The sequence below is a fragment of the Leucopleurus acutus genome (genome assembly GCF_964270905.1).
Source record: "Leucopleurus acutus genome assembly, chromosome: 13".
Classification (NCBI taxonomy): domain Eukaryota; kingdom Metazoa; phylum Chordata; class Mammalia; order Artiodactyla; family Delphinidae; genus Leucopleurus; species Leucopleurus acutus.
Window position 1 is genome coordinate 14,111,820 of NC_139155.1, and position 14,076 is coordinate 14,125,895.

General features: G+C 34.4%; 1 protein-coding gene across 2 annotated transcripts in view; it reads left to right on the top strand.

The window, feature by feature from the left end:
- PIGN (phosphatidylinositol glycan anchor biosynthesis class N) overlaps nucleotides 1-14,076 on the top strand; it is a 109,413-nt gene that overhangs the window by 65,801 nt on the left and 29,536 nt on the right. For both annotated transcript variants that reach the window (XM_082852561.1, XM_082852562.1), the window contains 5 exons: nucleotides 3,616-3,718; nucleotides 7,860-7,962; nucleotides 9,891-9,977; nucleotides 12,819-12,874; nucleotides 13,170-13,245. In XM_082852561.1, coding sequence (XP_082708687.1) covers nucleotides 3,616-3,718; nucleotides 7,860-7,962; nucleotides 9,891-9,977; nucleotides 12,819-12,874; nucleotides 13,170-13,245 — 425 coding nt within the window. The remainder of the gene's footprint in view (nucleotides 1-3,615; nucleotides 3,719-7,859; nucleotides 7,963-9,890; nucleotides 9,978-12,818; nucleotides 12,875-13,169; nucleotides 13,246-14,076) is intronic.

The window sequence follows — 14,076 nt, forward strand, 5'->3', positions numbered from 1 at the left end:
CTTCATAGTTTTCTTCATATAGACTGGGAATATTTCTTGTTAAATATATTCCTAAGTATTTTATCTTTTTTGTTGCTATTATAAATGAGCTTTTCTCATTCATTGTATCTTCTAATTTTTTTTTTGAGTATAAGATGCTATTGATTTTTGCATGTTAATTTTATATCCTACTTCTTTACTGAATTTTCCTTTCTTGAGTTAGGTTTATCATTGACTCTCTAGGTAGAATTTTCCAAGTATACCATCATGTAATTTACAAATACAGATATGTATTTCCCCCTTCCTGTTCTTATTCCTCTTTTCTTTCATTTACTCGCATTGGCTAATACCTACAGAACAATATTAAATAGTAGAGATAGTGAACCTCCTTGATTTTTTTCCTGATCTTAGTGGGAGTGTCTCTGGAGTCCCCCCATTTAAGACAAATGCTGGCTTTAGGACTGAGGTATATATATTTATCATGTTAAAGAAAGTACATGCTCTCCTGTTTTATTTAGGGTTTTTATTAAGAATGGATGTTGAATTTTGTCAAAGACATTTTCAACATCTATGGAGATAATAATATGGTTTTTTTTTCCCTAGACCTGTTAATATGGTGAATAATACTAATAGATTTCCAGTATTGAGCCATTCTTGCATTTCTGATATAAACTCCTAAGACACATTTGATTATAATGTATTATTTTCTCAATGTAGCGTTGGAGTTCATTTGCTACTATTTTTCCATCAGTATTCATAAATGATATTGTTCTTTAATTTTCTTTGGTGTTCTAAATTTATCAGGCTTAGTTATCAATGTTATATTTGCTACATAAAAAGAATTGTTTCTCTTTAATTTCTATACTCTGAAACAATTTATGTAGCACTGGGACTATCTGTTCTGTAAAGTCCTGAAAGAATTCCCCTGTGAAACTATCTGAATTTAGTCCTTTTTTGTTGGGTAGTCCCCTGATAACTTTGTATTTCTCTATGAAATTGGTCTGTTTAAGCTTTTTATCTCTACTGCAGTTAGTTTGGAAAGCTATATTTGCTTAAGGAATTTTCTGTTTCTTCTAGATTTTCAAATTTATTCATATAGAGGGATGCAAAGTAATCTCTTATGATTTTTAAAAATTCCTTCTGTATCATTAGTCATTTCCCTCATAATTTATTTTGTATATTTGCACTTTCTTCCTTTTCTTTGATTAACTTAGCTAGTGGTTTGTCCTTTTTGTTTATTTTCTCAAAGAACATGGATTTTGATTTACTAATTTGATCTACTGTTCTTCTGTTCAATACCTCATTAATTTTTGCTTTATCTTTAATTTCTAGTTTTATTACATTGTGGCTGAGAGTATTTTTTGTATTATTTTTACCTTATAGGACCTACTGATATTTTCCTTGTGCACTAGTGTATATGATTAACATTAGCATCCCATAGGTTTTAGTATGTTGTGTTTCCATTTTCATTTGTTGAAATATCTTTTTATTTCCCTTTTAATTTCTTTTTTGATCCATTAGTTGTTCAGGAGTATGTTGTTTAATTTCCACATATTTGTAGGTTTTTCAGCTTTCTCTTGTTGTGATTTCTAGTTTTATACCATTATAGTCAGTAAAGATACTTGAAATGATTTCAGTCTTATTAAATTTGCTAAGACTTGTTTTGTGATCTATTATATGATCTATCCTGGAGAATGTTCCATGCACAGAATGTGTTCTGCTGCTACTCGTTGGAATGTTATATAAATTTTTGTTAGATCCATTTGGTCTAATGTATGGTTCAAGTCTAATGTTTCCTTGTTGATTTTCTCTCTGGATGATCTATCCCTTTCTGAAAGTGGAATATTGAAGTCTCCTATTATTATTGTATTCTTGTCTATTTCTCCCTTCAGATCTATTAGTATTTGCTTAATATATTTAGGGGCTCTGATGTTGGGTGCATATATATTTACAGTTGTTATATCTACCTGATCAGTTGACCCCTTTATCATTATGTAATGACCTTATTTGTCTGTTGTTACCATTTTTTGGCTGAAAGTCTATTTTGTTTGATATAGCTATAGCTACCCTTCACTTTCTTTTGGTTTCTACTTATATAGAATATCTTTTCCATTCCTTCACTTTGAGCCTATGTGTGTCCTTAAATCTGAAGTGAGTCTCTTATAGGCTGGACATATATTTTAAACAAGACTTTTCCTCCTTGGGATTAGGAAAGCATCGGTACTAGAGGATGCCTACCATATGGTGCAAGGCATGAAATAGTTGACTCATAGGTAGGTCAGCAGTATCTCCAGAGGTATCTTCCAGGCACTAATTCACTATAGTCTAGCTCCAGTGAACATTTTTTGCTAATGTGCTGGGATCCCTAAATGGGTTATATGTTATGCAGCTGGTTCTAACTTATGTCACTCAGGATGGGGACTCTTATTTCCCTTTTAGCATCTTATCAATCCTTTACACAAAAGTCAAACAAATACAGAAAATACAGGTTGGTAAAACAGGTCTCATTTGAACTGGCTTTTTAAATAAATATTAAAATACTATTTCTTTCTGTTAAAATATATACCAGATGATGATAACATTACTGGAACTACACATCTGAAAAAAAATCAGAAGCAATTCCTTTAAGATTACTGTAAATATAACTTACATAATCTTAAATCTTGCAGTGACTCAACTTTGAATGAGATTGTCTTTACATTTAACTTATTAGTAGGTGTTGACTAGTAGTAATAATAGCACCTAGCAGTTATTAAGCACTTACTCTATCTCAGGCACTATGCTCAAGGAGCATTTTATAGGTGAAATTGTATTTAAACCTCACAACAACTTTATTCATTTCTACTTAACAGATGGAAATACTGCTTAGACAGATTAACAAACTTGCCTCATGGTTAAAGAGTTATAAGTAATTCAGCAAGGATGCCCTCCCAAATTATCTGTCTTCATACTTTAGAGCATTTCATTCCACGCATATTGCCATCCTAGCCAGAAGGATTAGGAAATTATGCACATTTTCTTTCCAAAATAAAGATTGGGGAGTTTATGTTTTGCTACCCCCCAATTTATTTGCTCTTCTCCCACTGAAGTAGTTGCTTTCTAATATTGAGAAGAAAGATTACTTCACTTATTTGGATTACTCTTATTACAACTGTCGTGTGTGGTGAAGTCCTTGTCTCCTGTCTCTAATTTTCTAACTGGCACACTACAACTCTCAATGCATACTTTGCAGTGGGAAAACTTGGAGGAGGGAGTGTTTAGGAAAAATCAATTTCTGGGGAGTAAGTTGTCTTTGAACTAAATGTTTAATTAGGAGAAAAGTTGCTGAATCTTGAGTAATTTTTTTTATTATTTACATTAGAAAATGACAAATTATTTAAGAGTTATTACACTGAGCAAGGCTGAATATAAATTGGGAAAATCTGAAAAAAATTGTGGTTAAAATGGTGAAATGTAATTTTAATTAAAAATGTGAAGTTTCAAATTTCTTACAAAAATGAGTAGGGCAAATGTGGCTTCATTTTAAATATCACACAAATAATAAATGCTATAAATGATAATAGAGTATTCAGTGCTTTAAACTCAACATACCCTGTGTCGCTTGTACTAACACTACCCACATGTGTTTTATTGCAGCCTCTTCCTTCGTCATGCCTCTACTGAGTCCTCTGATTCTCTTTGATCGGCTGTTTAGCATTCTTGTTTCCTCAATGTCGACCTACCTACTTCTAAGCACAGGGTATAAACTGTTTTTAAATTTTAATTTTTAGTAGCAAGTTTTAAATGACATATTGACATTTCTCTGAGTATTTAACCTCTAGAAATGAAAAATACGTGAATCTTGAGGAATAAATTATTTTTCCTCTGTAAAAACTGTATGTGACTTGATCTGTAATCTTCAGTTTTCTTTTTCTTATCATTTTCACAGTATTGCCTGTAGTCTTTGTGTTTCTGTTTATTTCCTGAAGTTGCTTAAATATTGCTTACCTACAGTGTTAGAGAGTTCTGATAGATTGTGGAGGAATTTTAAGTCTCAAACAATGACTTATAAGAATTTTAGTCTTTGTTGCATTCCTTTCATGCACTTTAAATTATGTTTTGATTTCTTCATTCTTCTTTGAGTATAATATTTTATTTTTACTCCTACATATGTCATAGTCCAGATATTCCTTTTGATTCAGAAACCTTTTAGAATATTTTCCCAAAAGGTAAACTGTTAAAAAGTTAAACATTTTCATTGAAGATTAGAATTTTCTTGTAAAACAAAACCAAAAAAGAACAGCTTGATTTGGGTTGGATTCTGAAGCATTCTCTAGAAATCAGTGAGAACGATGACATACTCTCCCATCTACTTTGAAGAAAAGAGTTCTTCACTTGCTTTTGAATTTTATTTCATCTTTACTTAAATCTTCATGAGGGTGAGAAATATGCACTTTATAATAAACACTGAATAGAGCAGACAAATCGAATAACCACCACTTAGACAGTTTCAAAATTTGGTCCAAATATAGGATCTTTATTCCAATTAGAATAAACCTAGGGATTTACATTGTGCACATTTAAGCACATTTAAGTTAAGAAATCTAAAAAGTGAAAATCACGCCTAAAATCAGAATAATAAGTATGACCTTATTAACGAATGTATTAAGAAATATATTACCCAACATCAGAAAGTATATTTACCTTTGCAAAAGAAATTAGACAGAGGTAGCCTGAAAAAGCAGTCTAATAATTTCAGTTAGTACATTTTTCAGTGTCAAATCAGTTTTGCAAAACATAGTCCACCTGTTATCATTCCACGTCACTATTTTTGGATGACCTGGAGGGTTCTCCATGTAAATAAGTGAATAGTCATAATTATAGGATATTTAAAAGAAATGCAGTTTCATTACTTTACAAAAGTACAATAATAGCAATCCTACTTCTAACAATGCACCCTTGATTAAATGAATAAAGAAGATTTATTTTTAGTCAGCATTTAATTATTTTTATGCAGATGGAAGCTATTATAATACTTGAAAATAGTTCTCTTTAGTTGGTTATAAACATTTTCCTCCAAAATTTTGATTATATTATCCCTTTGCTTAACAAAGTATAATACAACCTAAATGTCTTTTCAGCCCTGTTCAATTTGCACAGAGACCAAACTAGCAGATCCTAATTTAGAAAGGTTTTATTATGTACACTCTGAGCCCATGATGACATTTTATTGGTATTTCAGTTTATTAATTCAGATATACAGACTTTATATGAGATATTGGTTCTCTAAAGAAATAAAGTCCCATAAGAAGATTGTCTTTATCAGATTTATTCATCTACATTTTACAAAAATTTTATTTTATAGTTTTTGAAAAGAAGTAAATCTGTAGCACTATTTGTAGAACTATGGAATTTATGTTTTTACATATTAGGAAAGAATAATTTCATATATAAGTGCAAATATTTTAAAAATCATGGGGTTTTTTCTTTGTTTTTTGCTCAGAGAGTACACTTTCTTGATTCAATTAGCCAAGTTTTTTTTCACATTTCTAGTGTCCTGAACACTAGACAGACATACAGTTAGAACAATTAGTGTACCCCAGGTGTATAATAGAGTTGTAAGCTGCTATAAAATATGTACTCTATTTTACAATGTTAGGCAATTACAAAATGCAACAATTAAGTTATCGTAATTTAAGTTGTGAATTATGTGATATAAAGAATGACTAGAGGCCTTCCCTGGTGGCGCAGTGGTTGAGAGTCTGCCTGCCGATGCGGGGGACACGGGTTCGAGCCCTGGTCTGGGAGGATCCCGCGTGCCGCAGAGCGGCTGGGGCCGTGAGCCACGGCTGCTGAGCCTGCGCGTCTGGAGCCTGTGCTCCGCAACAGGAGAGGCCGCAGCGGTGAGAGGCCCGCGCACCGCGATGAGGAGTGGCCCCCGCTCGCCGCAACTAGAGAAAGCCCTCGCACAGAGACGAAGACCCAACACAGCCTAAATAAATAAATTTATAAAAAAAAAAAAAAAAAAAAAAAAAAAGAATGACTAGAGACAGGGTTTGGGTAAGGGAGCTGAACTGGTGCCATCAAGGACTCATGTGGAAATTGAACTAAATTTTCAAGAATGGCTAGGATACAGGCATTCTAATTCTTTCTTTTTCAATTTTTTTTAATCATTGTAAACATAGTATAATCACATTTTGAAGAGTAGGAATAAGGAAGAAAAATCATCTATTAACCCTACCCCTCCTATTGATGTTCTGACATATTTCCTTCCAGTCTTAGCTCTGTATTTATCTTTTTAACACAGTATTAATCATAGTCCATGTACTATTTTATATCTTTATTTTCTACTTTGCTGTATCTTATTTTTAATGTTTTTAAATTTTTATTTTATTTTTGTTTATTTATGGTTGTGTTGGGTCTTTGCTGCTGCATGTGGACTTTCTCTAGTTGTATTGAACGGGGACTACTCTTCGTTGCGGTGCTCGGGCTTCTCATTGCGGTGGCTTTTCTTGTTGCAGACAGGCTCTAGGGCCATGGGCTTCAGTAGTTGTGGCATGCAGGCTTAGCTGCTCCCTGCATGTGGGATCTTCCCGAACCAGGGATCGAACCCGTGTCCCCTGCATTGGCAGGCAGATTCTTAACCAATGCGTCACCAGGGAAGTCCCTCTACTTTATTTTAGAAGCATTTTCCTAGTTGGCTTATAGGCTTCCTAACCATCATTTTTTTTTTTTTTTTTTTGCGGTACATGAGCCTCCCACTGTTGTGGCCTCTCCCGTTGCCAAGCACAGGCTCCGGACGCACAGGCTCAGCGGCCATGGCTCACGGGCCCAGCTGCCCCGCGGCATGTGGGATCTTCCCGGACCGGGGCACGAACCCGTGTCCCCTGCTTCGGCAGGTGGACTCTCAACCACTGTGCCACCAGGGAAGCCCCGAAACACTTATCTTAAACTAGAGCAGAAAAGGGTTAGGAAAAGCATCTGTCACTGCATTCTCTCATGAACGTTTCTCCTTTGTCCACATTTTAATGTCCACATTGTACGCCAGCCTAAAGATGTACCATACATTATTTAACTAAACTCCCCTGTGGATATTAAGCTGTTTTCTTGTTTTTCTCTTCTGTAAACAATATTGTAACAAACATCTTCAGATGGGAATCATAGTGTATATGTCTGATTATTTTCTCAGGGTGAATTCCTAGAAGTGACATTATTAGATTATACTATATGAATATTTTTTAGATTCTTGATGCATAGTATTAGATTGCCTTCCAGGAAGTGTTTATTCCTAAGTAGAGAGTATGAGAGTTCCTTTTTCATTATACTCTTGTTGACATTTTTTTAATATGGGTAAATATTATGTGACTATGGCATCTGTTTTATAATTTCTGTATCAGTTATCAATATGGTCAGACATTTTTATGGATTTATTGGCTCTTTTTTTGCTTTTTGAGAGGTTTATATTCCCGTATTGCACCCAGTTTTTAAAAAATTTGGGATGTTTATCTTGCTCTTCTTCTCTGTATATTAATCATTTTAACTCAGGAATTGTCTTTTTACCTTTGTCTTATGCTTTCTTTCTTTTTTGTATATTTCTGTCATTTACCTCATGAATGAATTTTAAATATCTCTACTATTTTAAACATGTAATGATCTCAAGATCTGATAAATTTCAAAAGATGGTGTTAGAGTTGATATTTAAATGTTACTTTCCTTTCCTATTTTCTTCTTCTGGAAAGCCTAAAAAATTTAAATTTTGTGATGTTGTAACTTAGAAGTATTATCAAGATTGTTTTAATTTTGAGAAAGACCTATTAGTATTATAAATTTGCATTTTTATTTGTTTAATGTTTTTTTCTTTTCTACCCTCCCACTTCCACCTCACACCCCCCACCCCTTAGGTATGAAGCTCTCTTCCCATTAGTGTTGTCATGTTTGATGTTTGTCTGGATACACATGGAACAAGAAACCCTGCCACAATCTGTTGTTTTCTGTAAACAGAAGGTAGCTTGTCAAAATCATTCTTGCATTTATTTAAGAATATTAGAATATTCTCTATCCTATAAGGAGGTTGCAATGTTATTTCATCAAAAATTCTACTTAAAAATTTACAGTACTTAAGGCATTAATAATTAAGTTAATAATTAAGTCAAACAGTTTGTAAGGAAATTTTCACTTACAACAACAGAAAAGCATGATTTTATTGTTTCATAGGCATTATGTGGGTTGGGCTTTTCTTAGAGATTATTTGAGAATCTCTGATGCAAAAAAACATTAATATAGGTGAAAGAATACTGGAGAAAGAATGTTCTTTATCTTGCTTGCCTTTGTTTTCACATCTAATTTTTCTTTCCTTCAGTTTATTTTCGTTGGAATAATATTTATGTTGTCACACTTCAGCTTATGAATTTGATCATAAAGTGACATTTGTGTTCCAGTGTTATTTTTCTCTTTCTAGTCATTCTAATCCAAAATGCTTATTCTGTCACCTTAGTGATCATGGCCTCAGTCCAAATCTTAGACTGTTTATTCAACATAATATACTTTGAATTGGCTAAAAGCCAACCAGATATTAAGGACACCTTTATCATGCTGAGCTAGAGAGCTAATTGATGTCTCTTGCCTTTATTTCAGAACTGAAGATAATTATAAGAAATTGGTGATAAAATATTTACAATTTTACTGAGGTCAGATAAAAGAAATATTGCAGGAAAATACCTTCATAATTGATCCATTGATTCATCCTTAACTGGTTCTAGTTGAGTTCACAAAGAGTACTTGATGTTTTAGAATAAACAATTTCAATAAAGAAGAAACTTTATTGAAGTATATTGAGTAATTACTGGTTTCTAACTTTCAGTCCTGGAATATTAAAACAATACATGAAAAGAAGTTTTGATCAGATTTAAGTAAATGGTCAGACTGTCCTTAGTATTAAATATTCAAAATTTTAATAATTAAATATTATTAAATTAAAAATGAGGTTTATTGTGTTATTTTTTAAATTCTTTTTTTTCTTTTTTTTGTGGTACATGGGCCTCTCACTGTTGTGGCCTCTCCCGTGGGCCTCTCACTGTTGTGGCCTCTCCCGTTGCGGAGCACAGGCTCCAGATGCGCAGGCTCAACGGCCATGGCTCACGGGCCCAGCCGCTCCGCGGCCTGTGGGATCTTCCCAGACCGGGGCACGAACCTGTGTCCCCTGCATCGGCAGGCGGACCCTCAACCACTGCGCCACCAGGGAAGCCCTAAATTCTATATTTTAACTGAAAGGAGATATGTCTTTTTCTAGAAAAGAGGATTAAAGCATCCCAAGAACTTAACAGAAAATTACATGGGAAGTGGGAGATAGGGAAATTCTCCCTTTAAACTTATCCATGAGTTTTTCTTTTGTGGAAAAAGGGGGATTAAGCAAGAGTGCATCCATCATGTTGGAATTGAGAGGTTTTTATTTTACCAGGACAGAAATATATTGTTTTTTTATAGAGAGAAAATAATTTCTCTGGAAATGAGTTAACAGAAGAACAAAAAAACAGAAAAATATTTAATTTATCATGCTTTTTAATATCATACCATACTTGAGTTTGAGAAGATCGGGACACTGAGAAATCAGATGTCAGAAAAGGGAAAAATTATATAGGGATTTAAAAGTGAAGCATTTATACAGGATAATAAAAAGCCCAATTCTCACTTTTATTACACATATGGCAATACTACAACTCAGTTCCCTATATTATTAACAGTATATTTTACCTTTCGGCAGATGTTATTAAGGTGAAATTAAGCTATAGGAAAAGATTTATTTGTTTTTGTTTGTTTTCTTGTCAGTACAAGTTATCTTTCTAGCTATTGTAACTTTGACGGTAAGTTTGCTTTTGAGGGTAGAAGTAAGCAAACTGTTATTGTGCGTTTATAAATTTCTTCTTATTTCACAGGTCTCCAGTATCCAATTCACCTATAATACTGATATAACCCAGTTTCGAGACCTCTATCTGGATGACATCCGTAGGGCCTTTTTCCTTGTATCCTTTTTATGGACTTCTGTTTTAAGGCACTGCAACCTCCCATTTAATGGAGTAAGAAGTGGGAGGGGTTTCTGCCTGTCATTTGGTAGTGGTATTACCTTGGAGGCCATTTAACCGCCCTCTCAACCATAATTTTCTCATATAGTTTACACTTCAAAAAATTTCTGAAACTATAGAAAAGCATAAAGAATGATATAACAAATGTATATATGTGTATTCCTGCCATCCAAGATATCAACAACTAATATTTTGTCACATATGTCACACATTTTAAAAAATTAAAATATTACAGCTAAAGACAGTCTCCTTTCAACTTCCAACTCCAAACTAATTTCCCTCATCCAGAAGACACCACTATTATGAGTTAGGTTTGTATCTTTTTATGTGTATTTTATACTATACTCATGTTATATAACATCTGTCCCACAAGGTTTTTGGATCACATCAGAGGCAATATTGTGTGAAAGTTATTTGTATTAGAATTTTGTAAGACAGTGTGACAGAATAAAGTCTCATTTTGGGAAGGCTGGCTGACTGGGTTGAAAAAACTCATAGGGAGATATTTCCTTTGAACTTACCGTGGTGGAGTCTGGACCTTATAGGTCCAGAAAATAAATGTTCTTATTCTCTCCTCTACCTCTTGCCTTCACTCTCAATTTTGCTTTCTGTCTTTGCAGATTCCTTCCACTCAGCCTATACTAATAAAACACTTCTTCCTTTGAACCCTGCATCTCCCTAAATTATAATTTCATCTTGTCCTTTGTGTCTACTACCAAGCTCCTTGCTGCTACCATTTCCTCCCCATTTATGTACTATATCCTCAAGCCTTGACCAGTGCCTGGCACACAGTACTTCTTCAATATTTGTCAAATGTCTCTGCTGAAGTTGTCCTCTCGTGGTCTGCAGGGCCTTCCTGATTGCACAGTCTAATCTGTTCAGTTTTACTTGACCACTCTTAAAACATTCAACTCAATTGACTTTTCTCTTTCTTTTCCCTTGACATCCAGAACATGATCCAGGTTCTCTTCTCAGCTTTTTACACCATCTCTATTCTCCTTCATGGAAACTTACTCTTCCTTTGCTCTTGAACCATGTATGTTTTTCTCCAAGCTCTATCATTAACCTTCTCCTCTAATTGTGCCTGGGTAATGTCATCCTCTCCTATAGCTTTGACTGACACCTCTGTACAAACAACTCTAAGATCTACTTCTCCAGCCCTGACCTCTCTGACCTTAAGAGTCAAATGTCCAACATCCTGCTGGGCATCACCAGATATATATCCACACTGACTAATGACTGCCCACCCCTCTCCAAAATCACTCTCTGCCAGGTTTCATCTCATTTAATGGCATTGCCATGCTCCCAGCTACCCGGGCATCAAACTTGTCATATTTAACAACTCCCTGTCCAGTTTTAAAGTTCCATGGTCTCCCCTCCTTCTCCATTTCCACTCTAACCACACTGGTTCAGACATTCCTTGTCCCCAACATAGATTACTGAGATGGCTTCCTAACTGAATTTCCTGCCTCTAATTATTTGTATCCCTGATCCAAATATCTCACTGTTATTGGTATTTCTTATTTATATTACTCACCTAAAATTCTTGCCAGCTCTTCATTGTCTCCACAATAAAGTTCAAGGTTTTTTATTAATATGCCACCCATCTACATTTCTTGCTTCATCTTTCACTGTACCCTTCAATAAACGCTCAGCTTCTATCACACCTGTTTACTGTTTCTTGACTACACCATTTTATTTATTTTTTTCTTTTGTCTGCACTGGGTGGCATGTGGGATCTTAGTTCCCTGACCAGGGATTGAACCCCGCACCCCCTGCGTTGGAAGCATGGAGTCTTAACCACTGGATCGCTAGGGAAGTCCTTGACTACATCATTTATTTCCCACTGTTTACCTTTAAATTCATCTTATATACTTCTACATATCATCATAATCTTAGTCACCATATGAGCACTTTAAACTATTTTATTTATATTTATATTCTTAGTGCCTAGCTCTGCCTCTGACATGTACTAGATGATAAATCTTGCTTGGTTAGTTGACTGGTTGAATGCATGGAACAATTAATATATTTAAGGCTCAAGTTACCAACGCAAATGCCGCTTTTTCACTGAAATTTGCCTTGATTCATACTTCCTTTTTAGTGTGTCTGTACCATTTTTGTGTATGTGTTTATGATAATAAAGTAACTAACATTTATCGAGCCCTTTCAGTGGGCCAGGCACTATTTTAAATACTTTACTAGCAGTAAGTTCTTAGACCCCAATATAATTAATACCTACTTTTTATTACTGCACTATTACAAATGTAAGTTTAAGAAATGTCAAAAAGATGTTTACTCTTTCTCATTCTCTATTGAATTATTTTAAAACATGATATCTTATTTCTTCCTAAGCCTTTCAAAGAACCTGGCACGTCTCACATGTAGTGGGCACACAGCGAGCATGTATGAAATGAAATCGTCGTATTTCAGCTGAAAATGTCTATCGCTTTTTTTTTTAATCATTAGCAGCCAACTACAAATAGCAGTAATCCAACTGTTTATGTTAGAGGCAAGGAAAATAGTAACCTTCCCAAGGTTACTCGTGACAAGGATGACCTCCCATGCCTCATTGTTCTTAGTACATTGCTTGTTCAGTCTGGTTCTTTCCAAATGCATTCACAAGGAGATACAATGGAACACTCATTTACAACAATTTATGATCAAATGTACAAGTAGAAAAGCAAATTACCCTCATGGTAGAATAGGTATATCTTTTCTCAATGAAAAAGAACTTTTATGAATTCTGACTTGTTTTGGCATTTCCTTAACTCTATTTAGGTTTTCTTCTTAATGACGGCCTTTTTTGGAACTGGGAATATAGCTTCTATTAACAGGTAATTTAAAATAAAAACAGCATATGTATAACCAGAAAATAATACAAATAAGGATTTTGTTCTGTACCTTGCTTTTTACACTGAAGGATGTATTTTGAAAATTGGTATGTATGGGCACATACAAGTCTATCTCATTCGTTTTACTGATTTTATAATAGTTCTTGAGACAATGTATACTTGTGCTTTAGTAAGAGTAGGTTTCAGAAAATTAGGTTAAACATGCTTTTTAGAAGAACGTTCTTTTAAAGTTACAATGTGAATTCTAAACTCCGTTTACTTTTTGTTGATTCCTTAGCTTTGATCTTGCCTCTGTCTATTGCTTTCTGACCGTGTTTAGTCCTTACATGATGGGAGCCCTGATGATGTGGAAGGTTGGTTTTCTTATTTTCTTAAGATATTGATTTATAAGATTATGAACTCATTGTGACAAGTAAGATTATGTAACATGTGACATTAAGATTATAAAGTGACAGAGTTAAGTCGCATGGAAAGAAGATACCTTCTCAGACACTGTTGAATGGGAAGTCGGACACTTTAGCTTTTACTTCAAAATATAATCTTTTTACTTTACTCCTAAGCCCATTTAACTTCAAAAAAGTAGAGAGGCTGTTAGTCCCAGGAAGTCCTATCAAAGGTGATTAAAGCCTGTGGGGAGTGAAGGGTGGATCAAAACTGCCTTGCTCCTCAAGATCAAAGGCTCCCCGAACTGATGTTCCCCACCCCCAAGACTGCCAACGTGTTATCATTTTTTCTCATAATCCCTGTACTTAGAACTGATTTATTCATTCAATAAATATGTCATTGAAGGCTTATGAGCACCGGCTAGGTACTGAGGGTTCTAAGATAATGACAAATTATCAGCTTTCCAAGGGTTCAGACTCTCCAATAGAATGTAATTCATGCTCTTTCCCTTTTTCTCTAGGATCATTAAGCTTGTCTTATTCCCTCTACCATAGTGCCTGGCACATTTTATGTACTTCGTATATATTTGTTTAAATAAAAGAACTAATATCTGCCTAAAATCTGATTGCCTTCTATTCAGATCACATAAGTAATAATTGTTAAAGTATGTGTTTATTAACGAATTAATATCCTTTTTTTTGTTACTGCACTAATACAAATGTAATTTTAAGAAATGTTAAAAAAGATGTTCAGGGACTTCCCTGGTGGTCCAGTGGCTGGGACTCCACACTCCCAATGCA